Raw genomic sequence first — 25,421 nt, forward strand, 5'->3', positions numbered from 1 at the left:
ACCTGCGCAACCGTATCTCACATCGAGTGGGAATAACAGCCCAAGAGACATGCGGTGTTCACCGACGGCAGTCCTAAGCTGGAGGAAGAAAACATCTTCTTCACAAGGTGGTCCAGCTTCTTGGATTCCCTATCAGGTGGTGCGTTAGGGAATGCCCACTTGGAAGTCGAGGCTTGAACCACCAAGCTCTCAGGAATGGGGTGTTGAGAGAGGAAAAGGGGGTCGCCCGGGGCCAGGCGGTGGTGTCTGGCAATCATCCTATCCACAGGAGCCCCAGTGTTGGGTGTGGATCAGGTGCCCAAAAGGATACCCATGAGGGCCTCATTAAAAGGCAGCAGGAGCTCCGAAGAGGCTGCTGCCGGCCGAAGCACCACGGTCAGGAGGTTAGCCCTGACTGCCACTGTAGGAAGCTCGAGGTTTAGTGCCTCGGCTGCCCTAGGCAACACCACTGAGTAAGATGCACCCTACTCTGTAGCCATGGCAGGGGGAGAAAGCATGCCAAGGTCTGGGGGGCGTATCCAGACAACTGGTCTCACCCAACTCCTCTCTCCAGTCTGGTTCACTAACTGGTCTGTTAGAGGGTCCACAGACCAATCCCAGTCCTCCTCACCCTCCACAGGTAGCCACTCAGGGCGATAGGGAACACCAGGGGAGAACACTGGCACAAAAGTACCGGTCGGCGCGGGTCCAGACATTGGTTCGGCCCTGGGTCTACATCGAGGGGAAGGCCGGAATCAACGTTGGCTGGGGACACATCCGGCACCTGCCGTCACTGGATTTGACACCTGAGGAGGTGTCACGAGGTCAACAGGCCTGGATCCTTGGGGACCCTGCGTCGCCAAAGCTGCCGGCATTCAAGGCCTAGAGCCCCCAACTGAGTTCGCAGGGCCAGAGGGCACGTCGGCAGAGTCGGGCTGCCCGAAGATGGAATGCAAGGCTTCTAAAAAATGTGAAACCGGGCTGGGGTCGCTCCGGCTCCCATAAAGGCCGGAGTCGACCCAACAGGCTCCGCGGGCGGAACTGGAAGACTACCTTCCGCTTCCCGCGTTACGTCGGCCGAATAACGGGGAGAACACGAAGAGCGAAGGTGCTTATTCACCTTCTTTTTGTGCTTTGACTTACCTGAAGACTTGGATGAAGAATAATGGTGACGACTTCGCGACCAGTCCAACGACCTCCCTCTCGACCGGGACCTCGAACAGCGCAGAGCTGACTGCCAGGCCTCGAGAAGCTTTCGGAACCGCTACAGCAAAGACTTTGGGTTAAATGGCCTGGCAGTCGGAGATCGACTGCGGGTCGTGTTCATGCTCCAAGCAGGGTGCGTAACTGACATCAGTTTGTGACAGGAGTCACAAGCCTTGAAGCCGGTTCGAGGATGAGACATACCTGCGTGCACCAGGAGTCGAAGGACTTGAAAAGAAGTTGACAAAAGTTGCAAAAAGAGTAAAAAAAGTGACTCTAAGTACGCTCTCTCCGGATCTGCGCTGGCTGGAACGGAAGAAAGAAAGAACTGACCTCAGCACAAGAGGGCGGCTTCTAAGTCGATACTGCGACGTCATCCCGGCGACCATAAAGCTAACAACGAACGCGGAGTCGACTGACACCACCTATCGACACGCAGGAGTACTGTTGATGAAAAAAATTCTCTGCATCCAGTATGACACCTGGGGGTAATTCGAAGGTGAGGAATCCATAACTAATTGTCTCTTTCAGATTTTCATGTCAGACCAGCGTATGTCAGGCTTCCCCAATTTCAGTGGTGCAGTACAGGCGATGAATCAGTCCATGAACTACTGAGCGTTGCCAGTTACGTAAGGACCTAAAAAACCTACCCAGCAAGGTCATCTCCTTTCCTTTTGTGTACCCCATTTAGTGAGAGGGCACCGGGCCAGGATATTCACTTATTCAATATTTGATCAAGTCTGGAGCCTTAACAGAAGATAGACATTGTGATCGGTTTAGTGGGGACTTTGGGATATGTATTGGTTCTCCTTGTGCTTTCTCCCAAAGGTCAGACTTGTCCCAGCACATCTTTTGGTAAATTGTATATTACTCAGACAATATGATAGCAGCTCTAAATCATGCACTATATGAACTGCTTATTCTACATTTAATTTCAAGATTATGATTATTCTAAAAGTGCAGTGCAACACATTGCTAATACCACTAACCTTACTTCTCTCTTACAGATTCAACTACTTTCCATTAAGAATATTGCGTTTAACATGTCACATACATGAATAGCAGCTCTCCTCTATGGAGCAGCTAATATTTTGGGTTACACAGACCACTCTAACCCAAGGCATATCACACTTCCTCCCAATCAGACCATAGCATAGCGTTCTTGCACACACTAAATACATTTCTCATATCATGTAATCTGGAGTTTTTTCGGATATCCAACAGCAATTTCCAATCACCAATATCACTAAATTGTCCTTGACACACGTTCAAATAGCCAGTCCCAAACAGCACATACTAAACAAAACCTTTAAACCATCAAGTACCCAACTCGAGGCCAAAGCTGTTTAAGTGGAAAAGCAATGCCAAAACTACCCCCACCAGCGAACATTTTATATATATATTTTCATGAGAAAAGACAAGATCTACCTCATCCTTCAGAAATGGATGTCAACTCAAAGATTTGTGGGTGACCATGTATGATAATCAAATGGAACAGAATTGTAAGAAATGATATAATGTGCCTACTGTTAATAGATCATTTTATGAACTACATTTCATTTCCAGCTTTGCAGGTAATGTAAAAAGAATAAAATATGTTTAAAAAAAGATAATCATGTAACACCTTCAAGTGCATCATATTGTCCTACTGGCATTGGCATTGTGCTGCAGCTAAATATATACAAAATGCTTAATTATGTTTGAGCAATGAATAATGGTCCACCCAAACCAAAATTAAAATGTAAAGTCTGCCAGCACAGCCATTCAAACACAAAGACCTTCCAATGCTTCCACATTATTCTACGAAAGCCACCTTTAAGCGAAAGAATGACAAAACTCTCTATTACTTCTCAGACAACATTGATGACATTTGGAGGTCACATAAAAGAGCCTCCAAATTTATAATATGCTACAAGCCATAACAGTGGTAAGCACTATACAAATGCCCATTGCGCAAAATACATTGACGACTATGGTTGCACAATCACAGTGCAAAGGCAGTGTGGACTTGAGATGTGCAAGGAGAAGTGTTAGAAATGGTGTCTCTAGTTGGCAGTAGTTTGCACCCTGTCCAAGTAGGGACGCTCACTCTAGTCAGGGTAAGGGAGTCACACAGTTAAGATGACCCCCTGCTCACCTCCTAGGGTGCTTGGACGAGTAGTCGGGCCTATCTCTGAGGCAATATGCAAAGTATTTGTACCCACACACAGTAATGCACTGAAAACACTACAAAATGAGTCCTTACCAGTTTTGAAAAATAGCCAATATTTATCTGAATAAAACGGAACAAACATGACAAAAATCCAACATATACAAGTCAAAATATCACTTTTAAAAGGCTAAGCAAGTTTAGTTCATAGAAATCAATAGATGCATTCACTAAGTACCTTAGATGCATCAAAAAAATCAAAGACAGCGCAAAGTGCAGGGAAGGTGAGGTGCCAGAAAAGCAAACCGATTAATCGGTTACTTCCTACACAGGGCAGGCGAAGCGCCAGTTCCTTACTAGACAAGAGAAATGATCCATTGGTTTCTTACTGGCAGGGGAGGTGATGCGTCAGTTCCTAGCTGGCAGGTCAGGTGATGAGTCAGTTTCTGGGCACGTGGCCTCGGATCCTTACTGCGGGTTAGTGTCTATAAAGAAGCAGCAATGCAGGCGCTGTGTCTATTTCTCAGCCACAAAGCAGGTGCTGCATCAGAGTCGGAGCAGGAGACAGGCGTGCCACGGACGCCAGTAACACGGTGCTCGGGACTCACGCTCCAGCGATTTTTCTGATGCACTGCAATGGCAAACTGGGGCGTGTGGTGAAAGCTGTGGTCAATACTTCAAGCGGGAACCATGTTTTGGTGCAGGCAGAGGCAATGTGTCTTTTGCAGCGGTGCATCGAGAAAACAGGCGCTGGGAGTCGATGCGTGGATTTTCTGCTTAAGATCACCAGGTTACACTTACAAGGACCCAAGAACTGGATTTGGCAGCACTTGGCAAGTCAGGACTCTCAGGGACAGTCTTTGATGGCGCTGAGACTAAACAGGAGGCAAGCACACACAAGCCCTTGGAGAACCTTGGAAGCAGGATGTAGAAAGCAAAGTCCAGTCCTTTCACTCCCAGGACAGAAGCAGCAAGAAGCAGGCCAGCAAAAACAAAGCAACAGGCAAAGTGCCAGTTCACCCTTCAGCATCCAACTCGTCTTCCTGGCAGAATGTCCTTAGTTCAGAAGTGTTCCGATTTTGGGGTGTCAGAGATCCAATACTTAGACCCCATTCTACCATATGGCGGCCCCAGTGCAGGAGTGACACATCTGGTTGGGGAATGGAGAGGGGATCTGCCACTGACCCAGTTACGGGTTGTTAGCTGCGATTACAGGTCTTTAGCAGTTTCCTTCGAGATGTGGACCAGGTTGGAGAAAATACCCTTATGGTGTCCAGAATGGCCCTGATGAAAGGGAACATCTGAGAGGGAATCGGGTATGGCTTGATGCTGACCTCTTGGGCCAAAAGGTCTGATACTTCCTGGTGGAGCAAGTAGGGACCGAGAGCAGAAAGACGCCACCCACCGGTGCATAGGTGTACTGCTCGGAATTTTCGATATACATTCGGACGCCTGGGGAATATTCTAAGGTAAGGAATCGGCGACTAAAAGTCTTCTCCAGATAAATTTCAGAGAGGGGAAGGTTTGTCAATGTTAACACTTTCCTGTTGCTAATGAGTTACCACCTCAATTTGGGAGTCAATAACTCAATGTTTGGGACAACAACTGCGGTTGTAACCATTGATGCATTCCTTTGTGACTCAGAAATAAGAGGGGGATGCCGTCTCCTATTTATGATTAGGAAAGGGCTGCAAAAGTCCTTTCACAAATCAGAAGCAAATTCTTTATTGAAAAGGGGAATAGATGCAAGACTGTAGGGTTGGACTAGCCTTTAGGGCAATCTGGCAGTGTCCAAAGGGCTGATCTCACAGATCAGTGTATGGCTAGTTTTTTTTTTTAGCAGTTTGTGGGCATGTTTTATGGTCTGATGGGCTGGTTTTAATGTTTATTTCACTGATATTCACACACACATTGCATACAGCAAGCACAAACGTAGGACGTCTCCTATACCTTGCAAACCACTTATACCACATGTCTTCACAAGTGTAAAACTGCCCTGATTTGTAAATGTACTACATTTTTTAGCTATCTCATTCACTAAGGGAGGGCAACAGTTAAATTGTTGCCCGGCCTGTTTTCTGTCCCAGTCCAACACTGCAAGACTGCTCTTATGAAATATACATAAACTAACCATAAGTTGCAAACAGATGAGCAATGAAAAAGAACATCGTTTCTCGAGAAGGACAGATGCATTTAAAGAGTATATCCTAAAATTTACAATGATTCAATAAAACAATAAGACACTTTATTAAGTTTAAATTTAATTAAGTTAAATGATGTGAGCAGTTTAATATCTGCAATGGATATGGGCACACGGTATTTACTTTACATGACCTTTCAAAGAATGAAACACAAGTCATTTATTATGACAAGCATATTCATCAAATGTACATGACAACAACAAGTTCAACGTTCTTTCGGCAGAAAATCAAAATTCTTTTTATTCCCAATTCAGTTAAAAGGACAGTATTGTATTTAGACTACAAATCATTTTTCAGCAGCGGCCACGTCAGGTTCCTCATGAGCACTCTTGTCAATGTAGCTTAATTTTCACCTTTTAGAACAGATATCAATTCTCCACTTTCTTTCATTTCCTATGGAGGCAAAGCAGAACATAGAGCTCCGTGAACAAAAATAACATCTCCTGTCGATATAGACGTATTAACATACATAACAGAATTTTACACAATAAATCGCCAATCGTATTTAATTCATCAAACACCTGTTTACAGACCTGCACAGATTCATAGGATTCCTAGAGAAGAGCGAAGAATGTTTTTTTACTATAAATAATTGTTCAACATTCAGAATGGTACCTACTGTTAGACCACCTTCTGTGCTTAGAGTTGTTAAAAGGTAGTTCTGACACTATGGGCCGCCTGGATTTTTTGCTTTTTGAGCACCTAATTGTTGAGCTTTTACTGTGGGGGAGCCTCATAATCTGGGACTCACCCACAGTGAACTCATAATGAAGTAGACTGCATGGAGATTTTACTGGTATCCCCCTGGCTTGACTAGGCCGCTGCGCAGCAGCTGGAGTATGGGGCACCGTGCTGGTTACATGCAGACACAGATGTACATGCGTGTGCACACGTGTAGGGGCTGCGCAGGGGAGATTCCTAGCGTGCGCAGTCCAGGAGCAGCTACAGAATGAATGGCGTGGCCGGCTTATGCAGAATTAGGTGGTGACATGGAATAGGTTATACACTTGAAAGGAACATGCCAGGGAAAGACAGTGTGTCTTACTGTGTTTTACTTCATTATTTCCCTATGGGGATGTGGGGCCCATGGCTAAAATAACTTCCACAAAGCCTACAGATTCCAGACACGCACTAATGTACAGTGTAGCAGATGTGAAAATGAGTATTCTGCTTAGTCCAAAGTCATATTTGTACTGCTTTTGGGTCATCCAGAAATGTCATATTTCTCTGAGTCCCTGGTTGGGATCTGGCCATGGCAGGTTAGATTAATGACCTTTCCTCCCAGAGCGAAGATCTTCCCTCCAAGGAGAAAAGATAGGTGGAGCTAAAAGCCAATCCATCAACTGCTGTCGCTGGGTGCCAGGCACCAGGTTGCCTCATGTGAAGGCAGTGAGGGGGGAAGGAGTTGGGTTTCAGAGGCCATGTGGCCAGAGACACTGGACGACGCCATGTTTGAACAACCCAGAGGCTGGACAAGGAGGAGGGAGCATGGGCAGGGAAGTGATGTGTCGCTGTTTGATAGGACACACAGAGACTTCCTGCCAGCCCCCTACTCAACTTTTAAAAAGTACTTGCACAGGAAGAGAAGCTCTCTCTGGGGTGTGGTCTGCTGAGGTGGAAGGTGCCGGAGCCTCGCAATGGGCAGTTGGAAGGATAGACCCCCTGACTGTCACCCAGGCCCCTAACCGCACCAGAAGAAGCGCCCAGCACCGGTGCGCAGAAGCAGGGGCCTCTGCGCAGGGAGAAGAGAGGCGCAGGAGGAGAGCCAGGCGAAAGGCTGGTGCAGGGAGTCCGTGCAGGCCGCTCCCTGCAGAGTGCACCCTCTTGGAGACCCGGAGAGTGCTCCCAGTGGCTGGTGGCGCCGCCAGGAGCAAGAAGATGCGAACATGGGGCAGATCGGACCTCCAGGGGCTGAGATATGGCCCCCAGAAGGTGAGAGACCTTGGACCTGTGGCCCCCTGACGGCGAAGCGCGTGAGGCTCCGCCGCTGGTCCAGGAAAGGCCCCCGGGTGGGTCAGGTCCCGGGGACTGCCCTCCAACGTGGAGAGCCTGCGGGGGTCCCGGTGGGACCGGGGCCCCGGACAAGGAAGGAGGAGCCAGGGGTCGAAGAGGGTCGACAAGGAAGCGTGGAGCAGCCGGATGTGGGCTCCCCGCGTCGCCTACCCTTACCCGGGGGTCCGGGTGGGACCGGGCCCCCCATGAGGCCCCAGAAAGCGGCAGGAGCATGAAGCGCCCCGTGATGCCTTGCAAGGCATGAGGAATGGATTGTTTTTGGCATTTTGGTGGCCCCCAGAGGAGAGGGGTCACCCTTGAGTGTCAAAAGGAGCTGGGGGGAGCTGCTGGAGCAGCCCAGTCTCGCCCCCAGCACAAAGCTAAGTCCCACCCTAAGTTTCTTGAGGATTTAAAAAGAATAACCCCTCAACTCTCAGCGAAGATTGCATCACCTCCTAGGCTGGAACTTTTGTTCTACAGCTGGGGGTTCATTGAGAAGTGCATCAAAGATTGAAGGGCTGAGTTGGAGATGTCTCGAGAAGGGCATCCCCTGGAGGTGAAATGGCGTAATTGCACTGAAATGCATTTATTAATGGTTATTTCTTTTAGAGGGACTGAGGTTCAATGTGACGTACTGGTGTAAGGTGATGTCACAAGCAAAGTGGATTTAAGTGGCTAGACACTCCTGCTAGGGTGTCTGACGGTATTTACAACTTAATCCTGTGATCATCTGTGATGCCTTTAGGGGCTGTAATTGCAATGCATTGTTATTGATATCCAAATGAGCTGAGTACTGTCATTCTAAAGTGGACGTAAACATGTAGTCTTGCTGCTGCGCTTAGGCGAAGACCCCAGACTGTTAGCCCTTAAGATGTAGAGGTGTATACTTTAGGGTCAGTAGGAGATGCTTGGTCAGGGTTATGTGTCACCAAGGCAGGTGTATCCCTGTTTAATGCTTGTTGAGGTAATGGGAGGGGGACGCCACTGGGATGGTGCCAGTGCGCAGGGCCCTCGCTCCAGAATAGGTACAACTAATTGCATTGGGGGCAAGATGATGTGCATACATGGGAGTGGTGCTACTAGACCCCCACCCCCCTGCGGGAGGGGTGGAGATGTTATGCAATGTCACAAAGTAATTCCAACAGCTTATGTATATTTGTAAATTGGTGTATAGTATTGAGAGGTGTGTGTGTTTAATAAATGTACTCTTACTTTTATAAAGCAAAGTAGAGACTGGACAATCAATTATTGAGTGTTATTTTTGCGCACCTGCAAATGGCGATTACTAGCCCACACCACCTCCCTTGAGTAAGCCTCCGACTGCTCTGCAACCCTACCCTCTGAGAGTCAAGCGCTGCCCTAGGGTGTTTGGTTCCCAGTGAAGGACAAATGTGTCATGTAATTTGTGCAGGCCTCACAGATGGTGCCTCGTTTTCCAACAAGAGTTTATTTCCATTATGTGTGTGCTGTGCTGCCGGTCTTATGATGGTGTGGCTGGCTTGTGGAGAATACTGGTGCATCACCTCAAAGCAAATGAAACCCAGCATACTGTCTGAGTTTACCTTAAGCTCTGCAATTGTTCTACAAGAATATCATTTGTCCACAATAACAGATGTATGTGCTGCCTGTACAGTAATTCGCATACTTCTGCGAAAATTTCACCGTTTTGTTATACTCTTGCATAGTCCAAGATTTTTTCTGACTTGATTTCCAGGCTGTATCACACTAATAAGATCTAAATAATTCAAGATATTCAATACTGGCATCTTTCAGTGCTTGCAATATGTTCGCATTAGACAACAATACCTGGGAAGAACTTAAATTACTTCGTTATATAAAAAGCAAAAGGAAATACAATTCTGAAATCACATTTAAAAAGTGGGCTTTGAAGGAAGGAAAAAACACTTCGCAGAGAGCATATACAATTATATGGTGGTAAGATGGTCTTACCGAGCGATACAGAAATACTTAATATTTGATTTGTTTAATAATTAGAGACAACATACTGCAGGTAATTGTAGTTACTCCTAAGTAGTAGTTACAAAAAATGTATAAAATAACGATTTTTAAATCCATGTTGTCCCAGGTAGCTTAGCTGCTAGGTGGCATCACCACAACTGGCAACCCTGCGGGTACACGTGACCCTGTGTTTAACATCTTCAGCCGTTTTCATGGGCAGCAGACACACAAGACTAGCTGCTAGCTCTCATTGCTAACATGACCAAGAGCTAACATGATCACCTAGGCTTCGGACAACAGTGCTTTCATGAACTCTGATGCACTGAATTGAGCATCCACTTGCCTCCTGTTTCTTTTGACCCCTGAAAACTGCAGTCCCAGCCCATGGTCCTCTACAACACTATCCTGGCATCGAGAGTGCTGTTCTGTTTTTCACCACGGCTTAGCAAGGACAAAGCGTGGAGGATTTTCAGAGACAATCGGATTCCAGCTTCCTTCAATGTTGAGAGCTCTCAACCTGGTGAAAGGAACATGAAGCTCCAAACTGTTATGTTTGCCATTGCCAAGTCTGACAGCTCAGCTTATCGTGACAGAGGGCACCACTTGTTAGTGGCTCTGGGGGTCCCTTAGGAAGTCAAGGAACCTTCTGCAGGGAGGAATCGAAATATCCAGAGCTCACTGCACCGTAGGCCATGGCAAAATTACAAATGCTCACGGGTGCTGCAAACACAGGAAGAGATGCTTTCTCCTACCTTCTCATCTATTTTAGCAACCTGCTTGGTGACGCTATGTGGATGGGACCCTTCAAGGGTGCATAACTTCGGGAAATTTGCGAAATCTAATTCCCGATACTGGAGCACACATCTATGGACAATCTGAAAGACCATTTCTGCTAGGGTGGGAATGGCTTTGAGAAGCTCACAGGTTAAGTCTTGCACTTCCATTGGCGAACCTGCAAGTAATAGGGGAGTGATAGATTTTTGGAGTCAGGCAGTACATGGACTTCCTCTTATGGTGTTGTGTATCCTTTGTAAAAAAAAAAAAAAGTATTGAGCAGTCTAAACAAACTGTGCTCTTTGACTGTACTGCCAGTAAACACTTATTTTAAGAATTAGTTATTGTATTAAATCTCAAAATGATGACTTTCCAGTATATATTTGCACCTGTTGCTGGGTCAGCAACCTGCAATCTTAGATCACCTAACTGATGTCGAACGAAACAGACTTCTTCACCCGTCTATCTGAAACGTTCACATTGTAAGCAACATTTGTGTACGTGTAGTAGGTGTAGAGGAAAGGACAGACTATTTATCAGAAAATGTGTTACCTCTTCTGATACAGACTTCTAATTGCAAATTACTCACATGGTGAATAAATACCAAAGCAATACCTCCCCAGGTGGTGGTCTGTGGAATGGATCAGATTAGGAAATCCTATATATAGATCGGGAAAAATACCCATTTCAACTGCCCTGGTTATCTACGCAAATAGTACTTTGTGAACGTGTTAAGAGATGCCCTAATAGCAGTCTGGTACGCGTTCAAGACTGGTATACCACATGCCAGTGCAGTGTTAGCAGCCTTCGCTCTGGTGGAATGAGCGCACAAGCCTTCTTGAGGATGATTTCTGGCCAGCCCATTGTGGAACTTAATACACAGCTTTTGCATCGCTTGCCACTTTCTCGCATCAGAAGCACACAGCTGATCATCCAAATGATGATCTTTAGTCTGATCAATATAAAAACTCAGGGCCTTCATAGGGTCAAGATGACATTCCACCTCCTTAGAGTGGTGGAGTGGAGCGCAGAAAGCCCACACAGTGGACTGCCCTACGCAGAAGGATGTAACTACCTTTAGCAGGAATGCCGCTTTTGTTCGAAGGCCAAATTATTCCAGGAAGAATAATGTGCATGGCTGCTGGACAGACTAGGCCTGGAGTCCACTCACTCGCCTTGCCAAGGTAATGGCAATGAGGAAGACAGTTTTGATGGTCAATAGGTGTAGATGACAACTATGCACAAGTACAGAGGGAGTGCACATGCGGTAGGTGAGAACCGAACTAAGGTCCACTGCGGCGTCAAAAAGGGTGTTGGTGGGAACATGTGGAGTAGCCCTTTAAAAAAACGCATCACAACAGTTGATTTTGAAAAGTGATGGCTGATCTGGGACAGAAAAACCTGAAAGATAACCCCGAACTTCTGCCACAGCAAGGTCTTGCTGGGCTAAAGACACACACAATAACAAGTTGTCAGGCATGTTTGTATTCAATAGTTGAATGTCACGGGGGAACACCTAGCAACAAACTTCGTACAGCGTCCTGTGTGAACAGTTTTGGTCAATGGACACCTGACTGCCAGGAAGACACCAATCACCTCAGGAGTGAGATCAAACGCCATCAATTGCAGTTAGTCTCCATGCACGGAGGTATAAGTTGCGCAATGCAGGACCTGGCCCTGCTGCTGACAGAGAAGGTCCTCCAGAAGTCAGAGTCTGATCGGAGGAGAAATGCTCTTGGCACGAATTTCTGGGTACCACACTCTCCTCGCCTCTCCTTGCCCAGTTTAGGGTCACTCGGATGACTTGAGCCTGGTCTTATTTAATCCTTTTTCAGTACTGTGGTAGGAGAGGTAGGTGCTACGACTCCATGCTACCCTGTTTGTTGCAATACCACATGGCAGCTGTGCTGTCTGTGAGAATCTGCACCTGTTCCGTCTTAATGGTTGGGAAGAGCACTTTCAGTGGCAAGTGAATCACTTGCAAATTTCAGCAGGTTAATGTGGAGGTGAGCTTCCACCGGAGACCAGAGTACTCTGAATTCCATATGTCCCAGGTGGATTACCCACAACAACACTGCATTTATTGATCTTGGTGGGGAAGGAGAGGGGTCCGCTGCTGGTCTAGCTGCGGCCAAGCAGCCACTGCTGAAGGTCTTTCGCAATCTCCTCTGACACATGCAGTGACTCTGAAAGGTCCCCTTGGTCCAGAGCCCACTGAGACTACAGAACCCACTGCAGAGCTCACATGAGCCATCTGTCATAGTCCACGAGTAGGACGAAGGAAGCCAGGAGGCCAAGAAGCCCCAGCGTCGCTCTCACCGAGAACCAAGCCAAGGGCTGAACCATCAAGATCATAGCTCAAATGTCCTGGACTCGTTGAGGTGGAGGGAAAGCTCAGAAAAGCACAGTGCCAAGGGTGGCTCCTATGAAGGGTAGCCATTGCGAAGGAGTCAATTGTGACTTTGGCATGTTGATGAAAAACTCAACAATGTCAACAGGTCAGACGTTGAGTGAAGGTGGCTTAAGACTACTTGAGGCAAGCTCACCTTCAGTAGCCAGTCATTGACATACAGGAAGACTGGTATTCCCAACCTCTGCAGATGCAATGCACCCGCCGTTATCACCTTTGTGAACACCAGAGATGCACTGATGAGGCCAAAGGGGAGCACAGTGAAATTAAAATGCTCTTGGCCTACCCGAAACCGTAGGTAGCGTTTGTGGGACTCTAGGACAAGAATGAGGAAATGGACATACTGCAAATCTAATGTCATCATCAAGTGTCCTGGGCCAAGGGAAGCCGGTCCCGATCTCTGATGCTGGCACCATTTATATTGATCCGTTGGCCAAGAGAGCTAGAACTTCTCGTAGTTTGGACAAGGGGTTCTCCGGAAGGTGATGCAATGGGAGTGGTCCCCTACTGACTTTTATCAATCTGTGTTCAATCATAGTTTCCAGTGAGAAAATGATCTTTATTCAAATTTCTCTGACTCGTTCATAAATCTCTGGCTGGCAAAGGTCCGGCTTACCTAAGGGAGAAACGTACTCACTACTGCCCTAGCAGAAACCTTAGATCTAAGGATAAGTAGCTGCTGTGCCCCCGCCACACTCACACGTTGAGATACAGCGGCCGGTAGGTTTCTTTTATTTACCCTCACCACTGGAACAAGCTTCCTCGAACTTGCTCAGACTTCAATACCTTCAAAAAACGTTTGATGACCTGGTTATTATGATTGGTTGTCTTATCCTAATTCAGTGGAGCGCCAAGATACCCCTTCGGGAGTGAATTGTTGCACAATACCAAGTTCCACCAACATAACAAACAACATCTTCATCTCTTCGAACATCCCCTTTCACCAAAAGGTATTGACTCTGTCTATCAGCAATGTCTTCATTTTGCTGAACATTTAACATTTTAGGGGCAAGAAGAAATTAGTTTCATACATAAAGAAATGTTTTCCTGCTTGAAAGCAAGTCTTTGTGCAGCAGCATGGGAATGTTGACGAAAAATATAACAAATGCTCAGTTTAGTTAGGGCCACCTTAACCATCACAGAGACCAGGAGTCGATCCCAAAACTGAATTGTGGCCTTCGGGAAAGTGCCATTTCCATCACAACTGCCCCTCAACAACATGCCCCATGTCCTTATGTTCTGTATATGCTGACTCCTAAATATCTGAAAGTATCTAGCACCCATGCAATGCTCTTTCCAGTGAAGTCGGGTGGGGTGGAGTTCCTAGACATCCCTGTGCAGTGTGAACAGACAGGATTTACCTCTATCCATATGTGCCTAATTTTGTGCCCAAAACGTTCAAAAATCCATAGCACTGTGTGCAGGTTCTCCCTACATACAGTAGTATGTCACTTGAAAGTAAAAATATGTATACGTCATGTGGTGAGCTATACAGCCTTTACAAGTGAAAAGGACAGTGGTGACTGGGGACATCCCTCCCGTGGGCTCCCTCCAGCGAGCCACCGGTTCGAGATAACCCTACCTGTCCTGACCCTCCTTCTTGCATGGGCATGTAAAGTGACACTATGATATCCCAACCAATTGTGTCAAACGCTTTCTCTAGAGCCACATATTACTGAGGGAGCCAAGTTCATGTGAAGACCACACACCACAACAGACCTATCTATAGCAGCTCTCCCATCTGCAGTTGTACCAAGACAGCTATCCTATATTAAACTGTCATTTCCCAAATTTCCAGCCTCTTGAATCTTTAACTTTTTGGTAAACGCAGAAAAAACAACCAGAGGGAAAGGCATACTGGCAAAAAAAAAAACAGATCAGGGTAGCAAATTTGACTTTGTGTTGCTAAGGTCTTTTTTCTTTTACTTATCCTCCATACTGAGTCCCATAGTACAGAAACATTTTTGCCAAGCAGCCCCCCGCTCGGTTTACGGAAGGGAGATAATTAAACAGTAAAATTTTTCCTGCAGTGGGTTTCAGCTGGTCAATAATCCATAACAATGGGATTATTGAACAAGAAGATTCACGGCTAGATATCCAGTACATATAATGGCAATGAAACAGTTAAATGGATGCAGAACCTCATATTTAAAAAGATAAAGGAAAATGAACGAAATAGGGTCTCATCTGCAAAATATAATGCTGAACTGACGTGTTTTGGACAGACTGTAAAGAATATTTTCACTCATTTTAGTGCAACCTTGGGATTACATTTTCTAAAACAAAACTGAATGAGCTTGTGTGTCCTGAATTAAAGTAAAGTACAAGTATTTTTTGTTTTCCTTGACATCCTTTGCGCCATACTCAGACAGCAACTGCCAAATCGGGAAGGATCCAGAGAACAGTTACACAGAAACTCTGGCACACGCCAACGCCCATGTCCCGCGCAAACCAGACAAACTCCAAAGATTCCAAAGTCATGGTCTCCTCGCTGCCGACACCACAGACTATGAAGTACACTGAACAGGCAGCAGGTGGGTGGTCTGGAGGAGGGAGGTTTAATAAGCACCAGACAGTACTGCGAATAGCGTGTACTCCTTCAAATGCCTAGTCGCCTTTTCTCCACACTCATACTAAAGGTGACAAAGATTCCGAGACAGTGTGCAGACCAGACAATGGCCTAGCCAAATAAGGAGTCTGGGTAAGCGTTACCAAACTAGGCCTATGACTTAGAATTGTGTCCGGGGCGAAAAGTTTGTGACTGGAGTTTTGTGAGCAGTTTATACAGCAGTTCAGCAATTAATCAGGAAGGTAACCAAAAAGCTAAATAAGGCAACTTTGCTATGAACACGTGCAGCCCTATGCCACTAAGAGGAGGGGTATGAACTCACTCAAACGTTCAAAGATGGTGGACACACTACCAGGAATCCAGAGGCTGCGAGGAAAGAAGGGATAAAGGTGGTGCAAGTGAGACAGAGGAGTGGGCACACAGTCCTGCCGCCCCATTTAAAAACTGCATGAAAAACTAAAGGAAGGCAAGTTTTAAAAAAAAGAAATGAGTGCTGTTTATGCATTCCAAGCCTGGAGTAAAGGACTGGTGTTCTCGCAGCTGTCAGGCGGAAGTGATGTAAAGGCTGGAGTGAGTGTGGTGCCCTTAGTGCACCCTGGTTTCAGATCTTTGGAAAGTTCCGACCTACAATATGCAAAATGTATTTTGTTTAATCCGAATTTGAAGTATTATTAAAGTATTAATGAAGTATTATCCAATAACTATGGAAGACAATAGAGCTAGTAAAAAACAACCACTAGGTGGCAATCACAATACTCGCATTGCACTTAAAATGAGCTCCAGAGAATTGTTGGGAAAGATATGGAATAGTATTGACTATTGTACGGCCAACACTTTCAGTATGCATACTAAATGTTCCATTTCCTGGAGCCTGGCAGTTCAAAAGATGGAAGCAAAATCGAGATACTACTAACATGCAGCCATCCATAATCAAGAATCAGTAATAATAATTAGGAGAATAGGGTCTCTGCTAAAAGGTAAAATGAACAGCAAATCTATATCTGTTAAAGCGAGCTTACAGTAATACAGTTACAAAAATGCGAATTTTGCACAGAGGAGCGGAAAAAATGTTTGATACTGTTTAAAGATAATTAACATTCTTTTAGTCTTACCTTAACAATATCCAGTCCTCCAATAAGTTCACCTTTCACGTATAATTGAGGGAATGTGGGCCAATTAGAATACGTTTTTAATCCTTGTCGTACCTAAAGAGAAAATGTTATCAATAGGCTCGTTAACATCAACTTAGAATATAGAAATATACAACTGAAGGATAAAGAAAGTTGATAAGCAAACCTTACTAACCTCTTCATCTTCCAATATGTCAAAGGTTTCAAAGTCAACACTACAAGAAACAAGAATAATTGGCGTTAATTATGAGGTTATTTTCAACGACATGTAAAACATGCATGCCCAACCATGGCCGAGAGCAAACCTTTAAAGTGATGCATTAAATAGCGCAAAGAGACCTTCTCACCTCATTAAACTGCTTAATCTTAATCTTAACCCATAACTGGTTGCTGCATGAGCCTGAGAAAAGGTGAAACAGAAAAGTACACAGCGCACATAGGTGGTGAAAAGTGAGACAATCCAATAAAAGCAGTGGAAGAGCATTCTTATGCGAATGTGAGAACAAAGTAAAAGAGCTATGAAAAGGGTGAGAAAATATTAGAAAAATGGTGGCACAAAGACAAAAAAGCACTGCTCTCGCTTATACAGAAGCTATTGGCTTTGCCAAAATCTTTTAGGCATGTTCTGGAGGATGCGGCTGCTGTGTAGCATGGTTAACAGTTATAAAAAAATGTTTTTGAAGCGATAGGATACAGCCAGCATTGCCCGCTTTATAGTACTTTTTTTTAGGTTAAGCCTGGGCTGTGCATGCACTGCGAGGCATGCTGTGTTCAGGTAGGGACTTGAAGCTTCGCCCACTCTCCGCTCATTTTTCATTGGCTTGTGTCATTGTTCACTGTAAAGTGTGGCAATTCATTGGTCAATAGGCTTAGTAGTCCCTCCTTAGTACCGCCTTGTCTGTATTTTGTAACCTCCCATGGCGACACCCCACTACATGTGTTGTTACTCGGTAGGCTTTAATTACAGACTGAGCAATATCTTCTCAAATAACTTTGCCCTGCCTGCTGTTTTAAAAAAAAAGTTGTAGCACGAACACATTTGCAATGCAATAGGTCTCGCATTTACAAGAGTTAAAACTATTGGCATTGTAAATGACAATTCATTTTATTTATCGGTTTTAAAAACACATAAATAAAAGACATTGTCATATACAATGCCAATAGCTCAAAGTATTGTAAATGTGATTCCTATTGCATTGAAATGCTTGTTTTTCTTATGGTGGGTCAATTGGGCAACACTGACAACTGAAGGGAGAGTGGTGTAAGGTAAGAAACAACACAGACAACTGGAGTGTTGGGGTAGGAGGGAATATGCTACACGAACAACGGGAAGGCGGATTGGTGTACGGGAAAGAGCAACTCGAACAAGGATGGAACTGGAGGGGGAATAAGCAACACAGACAAATGGGAGTGGGAGGGGAAGAAGCAACGCAGGCAAGGGCAGGTGGGAAGGAAAGAAGCAACGTGGGCAATGGCGGGTGGGAGGGATAGAAGCAACGTGGGCATACAGAAGCAACACGGACAACTGAAGCAACAAGGGCGGGTGGGAGGGAGGGACAGAAGCAACACGGACAAGGGTGGGTGGGAGGTTCAGAAGCAACACGGACAAATGTGGGTGGGAGGTTCAGAAGCAATACGGACAAGGGTGGGTGGGAGGGACAGAAGCAATACGGACAAGGGTGGGTGGGAGGGACAGAAGCAACACGGACAAGGGTGGGTGGGAGTAACAGAAGCAACACGGACAAGGGTGGGTGGGAGGGACAGAAGCAACACGGACAAGGGTGGGTGGGAGGGACAGAAGCAACACGGACAAGGGTGGGTGGGAGGGACAGAAGCAACACGGACAAGTGCGGGTGGGAGGGTCAGAAGCAACACGGACAAGTGCGGGTGGGAGGCTCAGAAGCAACACGGACAAGGGCAGGTGGGAGGGTCAATGCAACACGGACAAAGGGGGGTGGGAGGGGCAGAAGCAACACGGACAAGGGCTGGTGGGAGGTTTAAGAAGCAACACAGAATAGGGATGGTGGGAGGTTTAAGAAGCAACACGGACAAGAAGGAGTGGGAGGGGACGAAGCAATACGGACAAAGAGGGGTGAGAGGGGACGAAGCAATACGGACAAGGGCAGGTGGGAGGGGATGAAGCAACGAGGGCAGGTGGGAGGGCATGAAGCAACAAGGGCGGTTGGGAGGGGATGAAGCAACAAGGGCGGGTGGGAGGGGATGAAGCAACAAGGGCGGGTGGGAGGGGATGAAGCAACAAGGGCGGGTGGGAGGGGATGAAGCAACAAGGGCGGGTGGGAGGGGATGAAGCAACAAGGGCGGGTGGGAGGTGATGAAGCAACAAGGGCGGGTGGGAGGGGATGAAGCAACAAGGGCGGGTGGGAGGGGATGAAGCAACAAGGGCGGTTGGGAGGGGATGAAGCAACAAGGGCGGGTGGGAGGGGATGAAGCAACAAGGGCGGGTGGGAGGGGATGAAGCAACAAGGGCGGGTGGGAGGGGAGGAAGCAACATGGACAAGGGCGGGTTAGAGGGGTCGAAGCAACATAGACAAGGGAGGGATAGAGGGGGGAAGTAATGAGGACAAGGGTGGGTTGGAGGGGACAAAGCAACACGGACAAGGGAAGTTGGGAGGGGACGAACCTACACGGGCAAGGGCCGGTGGGAGGGGACAAACCAACACAGACAAGGGCGGATGGGAGGGGACAAAGCGACAAGGGCGGGTGGGAGCTGACAAAGCAACAAGGACAAGGGCGGGTGGGAGGGGACAAAGCAACAAGGACAAGGGCGGGTGGGAGGGGACAAAGCAACAAGGACAAGGGCGGGTGGGAGGGGACAAAGCAACAAGGACAAGGGCGGGTGGGAGGGGACAAAGCAACAAGGACAAGGGCGGGTGGGAGGGGACAAAGCAACAAGGACAAGGGCGGGTGGGAGGGGACAAAGCAACAAGGACAAGGGCGGGTGGGAGGGGACAAAGCAACACAGCCAAGGGCGGGTGGGAGGGGACAAAGCAACACGGCCAAGGGCGGGTGGGAGGGGACAAAGCAACACGGCCAAGGGCGGGTGGGAGGGGACGAAGCAACACAGACAAGGGCAGGTGGGAGGGGAAGAGGCAACACGGACAAGGGCGGGTGGGAGGGGATAAAGCAAAACAGACAAGGGCGGGTGGGAGGGGATGAAGGAACACGGGCAGGTGGGAGGGGATAAAGGAACACGGGCAGGTGGGAGGGGATAAAGCAACAAGGGAGGGTGGGAGGGGATAAAGCAACAAGGGAGGGTGGGAGGGGATAAAGCAACAAGGGAGGGGATTAAGCAACAAGGGAGGGTGGGAGGGGATTAAGCAACAAGGGAGGGTGGGAGGGGATGAAGCAACAAGGAAGGGTCAGAGGGGAAGACGCAACAAAATGAAGCAACAAGGGCGGGTGGGAGAGGAAGAAGCAACAATGGTGGGTGGGAGGGGAAGAAGCTAGACGGACAAGGGCAGGTGGGAGGGGATGAAGCAACACGGGCAAGGGCAGGGGGGAGGGAAAGAAGCAACATGGACAAGGGCGGGTGGGAGGGGAAGAAGCAACAAAATGAAAAGGCAGCAAGGGAGGATGGGAGGGTGAAGGAGCAACAATGAAGAAGCAACATTTAGAAGCAACACAGACCAGCATGGGTGGAATTGGAAAGAAGCAACACGGGGAAGGAAATAGTATCTCAAACACAGCACAAGCAGCTGAAGGACAGTAATCAAGATGAAGCAATCAGTACTTGGTCCATGCTCCACGCGAAAAAGGAGAAAGTGAAGCCAGCATGCGCTGGCCAATTAGGAGGAAGCAAATAAGAAGCTAGTGAAGCCAACGAATGGTAGGAAATGGGGGGCTGCACGCCCCTTATTGTATACAATATCTCTTGCAAGTGATTGCATGCACACTGTTTTAGGCAAGACCTCAAAAGATAGAGCAATGAGCTGAAATAAGGGTGGGACAAATAACAAAAAGAGGCGCAAATGAAGCAAAACAGGATTGACAAAATCAGAGTGTGAGGGGGAATCATTTTACAATAAAGAGTTCAAACTGTCGCAGCACACACTCAAACAAATCCATTTGTAAGAAGCTTTCAAACTCAGGGTATCCAGGCACCAGCTCAGCGTCTATATGACGTAAACATAATGAAATATGCATCTAAAGACTAAGAGCTTTCAAATTCTTCCTGTTTTTAGGTTCTGTTTTATAACCACAACTACATTTCAACGGTGGTTTCGTAAGTGAATTTCTGTTTTTTTGCATATGTTAGGATCTTATTACCAAACCTAACGTATAATTCTTAACTGTCGGTGTAGTTTTGCAGCTTGAAGAATTTCTGGATTCACATGCTGTGCATTATTCCGCCATCTAGTGGTTGAGTCTGGAATTGGTGATAAAAAAAAGTTTGTCCTTCCACTATTTTTGTGTTAGTTGTAGGTGGGCGTCGACATACCTGTATTTGAGGCACCTTGTGACGTTGTCGTGCTTCCTCTCGAAGCTTCCACCTTTGGTCGCCATCTTCAGATTCTTTTTTTCTGTTCGCTCATCTTCTCGCTCATCTTCTTGGTGGAAGAGGGTGGGTTCGCATATGAATTCAGAAATACTTCAAGCTGCAAAACTACATGACAAGTAAGAATTTAAAGGTGTTTGCAGCGTGAAGTTTTTCTGGATTCTCATGCTGTGCATTTATTGTGTAGCAGTCTTTACTACAGTGGTGGTTGGGTTGAATATGAGTGATAAGCAAATAGATGCTGTAAGACCCTTTGTCCTACTTGTGCTTCCATGTTTGTCTGAATGTCCACCCAGTAGTGTTTTGTGAAAGTGTGCACTGATGACCATATTGCGGCCATACACATATTTTGCAGTGGAATTTTAGCTAGGAAAGCGATAGTAGTTCCCTTCTTTCTTGCCGGGTGTGTACCAGGACTCCTTTGTAGTGTCACAACCTGCCTGTTTATGGTACAATTGTATGGTTTGTGCAATTCATCTTGCAACTGAGTTCTTTGCTACTAGTCTTCCCAGGAAACTGTTCGCAAATGACACAAAGAGTTACTTTGTCTTCCTATGAGGCTTTGTCCTCTCTGTGTAATACATTACTGGTCGCCTTGCATTTAGGGTGTGTAATGTCCTTTCTAGAGTGGCCTTGGTTTCTGAAAGAAACTTAGTATCTAAATAAATTGATTAAGTGAAACTGTGAGATGACTTTTGGCAAGAACTGAGGGTCTGTCCTCATGACAATCTTTTCTTTGTGTACCTCAAAGTACGGTTCCTAGAATGTGAATGCATGCAACTCACTAACTCAGCATACTTAAATAATGGCCACTAGAAAAGCAGTCTTTAGCGTGAGCATTTGGAAAGAGCTTTTATGTAATGGTCCGAAAAGTGCTTTCATTAACTGTGTGAGCACTATATTAAGATTCCATTCTGGAGCAGGTACCCTCTTTGGTGGTGCAATTCTCTTTGCTTTTTCCAAAAAACGTTTGATGACTGGTGAATTGAAAAAACCTCTTCCCATGTGCCCTCTAGTGTATGCCACTTTTGCTGCCAAATGCACCTTCAGAGATGAATAGGTTAGTTTACATCCTGAAAGGTGTTATAACTAACTTAAAACTGTGTTTTTCCCTATATATTCTTGACTCCCTCTTGTCTGCACCACAGAAAGTATATTTTCCATTTTGCAGAATAAGATTTCCTAGTTGTTGGTTTTCTTGCCTCCTTCCAGATTGTCATTCTTTTGGGTAGTTTTAAGTGCCCAAACAGTCTTCAAGAGCCATGTTTTTAAACTTAAGGACTCTGGTTCTGGATGGAAAACATTTCCTCCTTCCATAGACAGCAGGTCTTGTCTGAGTGGTAGTCCGTAAAACCTACCCTATGCCACGTTTATGAGCTCTGAGAAACACGTCTGTCTTGCCCACTGTGGAGCAATCAGTATAAGTGTCATGCTGCAGTTGTTGCATTTGCTGATCACCTTGTAGAGTAGTGGTATTGAGGGGAAAGTGCAAGCAAATTTCCCAGATCAGTTTATAGACAGTGTATTCCAGAGTGATTGCTAGCACTGTATTCGGGAGGCAACGTGTTAGCATTTATCGTCCCAGGGAGTTGCGAGGAGATCTATTTCTGGAGTTCCTATTTATGAAAGATCTTTGAGAGTACTGTTTGGTTCAGTTCCCACAGATTAGACCATGAAGCTGGTCTGATTAGTCTGCCTGCTTCTGTATAATCGTTCCCCGGCAGGTGGCTCGCTACCATGTGCATTTTCTTTTGGATGTCCCAGAGCCATATCGCTTGTACTAGTCTTGACAGTGGCATTGGGTGTATCCCTCCTTGTTTGTTTACATAAAACAGGGTGTTTGTGTTGTCTGTTAGGATCGATATAGATTTCCCCCAGAAGTCTTTCTGAAAAGCTTTTAAGGCTATTAAAACGGTCTTTAGTTCTAGGAAGTTGATGTGTTGTACTGCATCCTAGTCCTTGAAGACGCCTCTGACCTTGAGGTTGATTGTATGTGCCCCCCCATCCCTTCTGCGAGGCAACCGTAGATATGGTTACTGTAGGTGTTGGCTGTGTAAATGTCCCTCCTTGCAGTATATGTGCTTTGTTCCAACACACTATTTCTTCCACTATTTTCTGCGTGACAACCACTAGATCTTCCCAACTCCCTGTTGACTGTGACCATTGATTTTGCACCATTCCTGAAGTAGTCTCATGTGAAGCCTTGTGTGCAATATTAAAAGGATGCAAGATGCCATCATTCCCATCAGCTTCCCTACCATCCTCACTGTCAGATTGCCCCTTCTGGTAGAGTTGTGTCTCTTTCAGAAGAGTGTTTACTCTCTTCGGAAGGCTTTCCTGTTTACAGTATTTAATTTTGCACCTAGGAAGATCTTTTCTTGTTCCGGGTCTGGGGATGTGGTTTGCATTTCTGGTATGAATTTGCCTTTACCAGCCAGTTGTCCAGATAGGGATAGACGTGTATTCCCAGTCTCCATAAGTGTGCTGCTACAATTGCTAGGCACTTTGTGAATACTCTTGGTGCTGATTTTATCCCAAAGGCCAATACCGTGAACTGTTATTGTTCCTTGTACACCATGAATCTGAGGAATCTTTTGTCATTTGCATTCATGTGTAGATAGGTGTCTTTTAGATCTATTGTGGCCATAAAATCCCCTATTTGAATGTGTGGTATTACCTCCTGCAGTGTGGCCATTTTGAACTTGCTAGTTCATATGAACTTGTGTAGAAATCCGAGGTTTAGGATTGGTCTGAGCGACCCATCTACCTTTGGATTTAAGAAGTATGTTGAGTAGTTTTCCCTTATTTATTTCCTTTCTTGGCACAAACTCTATAGCCTCTTTTGTCTTCCACTCCTTCACTTCCTTGAGTAGGAGGGCTACCTCCTGTCTCAAATGTACTCTTTTCTTTGGGATCTTGATAGGAAGTACCTTCATTAATCCTATGCAACATCCAAATTGTATTAGTTTTAGAATTCACTTGCCTGTGGTGATTTTCTTCCATTCTTTGAGAATTGTTCGTAATCTGCCTCTTAGTGGTGTTAAGTGTAGAAGTTCTTTTGTTTGCATCCTTGTTATTGTTTATGGAGTTTTCGGGGTGCATTTCGCGAATAATGTGAAGTAAGCTGGTGGACTCTTTCCCCTTGTGGTGGTCCTCTTTCGCATGGACATTCGCGAAATTACTGCTAACCCTTTAGGTACTGCCAGCTCTGGGTTTGTTGCTGTTGTCTGACTGGTTAACGCCCAGGAAAAGACTGGTAGGATTGATGGGATATTGCTTCCTTTTGGTCTTTTTGATGGAACGAATCCTCTTTGCATGTTGCCTTTGAACCGCAGAGCTCCCATTGATTTTGCGCTCTTGTTATCTTTTTCTAGGTGGTTCTGGATGTCATACACTGCACTCCCAACTAGCTGTTCTCCATTGAAGGATGCATTGAGTATATTGGCTTGTACCTCTGGTTTAAAACCGTAGATTCTTAGCCAGGCGTGGCGCCTCTCTGTGATCTCAATCATCATTTGTCTTCCTGATGTTTCAGACACATTCATTGTATATTTTAGGTAGGTACTTACGATGTTTTTACCATCTTCCACCAAGTGAGATGCACTCCTGTGGTACTGCTTCGGCAGGTGTTTCATTAGCTTACCTGTCTCCTCCCCATGTTGGTAGGCATGGTGATTTAGCAGTGAATTAGAGTTACCTATTTGCCTCTGGATTGCCGCACTCCTATCCACTTCCCGTCCTATGAGGTTCAGCATCTTACTTTCCCGATCTGAAGGAGGTTTGAGGTGCTTGGGACATTGGCTCTTTTACTCGCCGTAGAAGTTATTATGGAGACTGAAGGGAGAAATCCCTTTATGTAGTTAGGTTCTTTGAAAGAAAGCTTGTATTTCTTCTCAGCCCTGGGTGCTACCAGCTTGCATGTAGTTGGTTCGTTGAAGACAGCTTTCCCATGGTTCAAAACACTTGGGAGCATTGGCAAGAATGGACTACGTGATTGGGTTGGTATAAGAGATTCTAACAGAAAACATGATTGTGGCTTTTCCTCTTCAAGTTTTACTTCATATTTATCAGCTGCCTTCTTTATAACTTGGTTATAGATACCAATGTCATCTGGTGGTTAAGGTCTTGAAGGATACGTTTCAACTCCTTCCTCTGTTTCTAGGTCTTGCCATTCAAATTCCTAGTACTCTGAAGACTCAGAGTACTGCTGCACTTGTTCCTCTCCTTGTTCCTCAAAGTTTTCCTCTTCTTGTTCCTTTTGAGGCTCTGGGGTTTGAGGGCCTAGTTCCGAGGTCTTCGTCCGTCTGTTCTTTTGATGTCATATTGGTATATGATATTTCTTCTGACTTTCGTCAAAATCTTTGATTTTTAGCCATTACGGCATTTTGTGCTCTTTAGCATTTTTTGCTTTTTAGCCATTTCGGCCTCAAGTCTTCTCCTCTTCCTCTCGATCTCTGTCTCTTGGGGTTTGCAGTCTATCTATCCGGGGGTTCGTTTAGTTGGCGATTCCTTAACCGACCACGTGTTCGCCGAGCTTTG

General features: G+C 46.1%; 1 protein-coding gene across 2 annotated transcripts in view; it reads right to left on the reverse strand.

Moving 5' to 3' along the window:
• Window positions 1–5,554: 5,554 nt before the first annotated feature.
• The window catches only part of GLRX3 (glutaredoxin 3), a 191,025-nt gene continuing 171,158 nt past the window's right edge, over window positions 5,555–25,421 (reverse strand). The window contains exons 9-11 of one of the 2 annotated variants that reach the window (XM_078643492.1): window positions 16,542–16,581; window positions 16,349–16,441; window positions 5,555–5,925 (exon numbers count right to left, since the gene is read on the reverse strand). In XM_078643492.1, coding sequence (XP_078499618.1) covers window positions 5,875–5,925; window positions 16,349–16,441; window positions 16,542–16,581 — 184 coding nt within the window. In that variant the 3' untranslated portion in view covers window positions 5,555–5,874. The remainder of the gene's footprint in view (window positions 5,926–16,348; window positions 16,442–16,541; window positions 16,582–25,421) is intronic. The other variant, XM_078643493.1, reaches the window with a different exon arrangement.

This window comes from Lissotriton helveticus, chromosome 5_1, assembly GCF_964261635.1.
Source record: "Lissotriton helveticus chromosome 5_1, aLisHel1.1, whole genome shotgun sequence".
Taxonomy (NCBI): domain Eukaryota; kingdom Metazoa; phylum Chordata; class Amphibia; order Caudata; family Salamandridae; genus Lissotriton; species Lissotriton helveticus.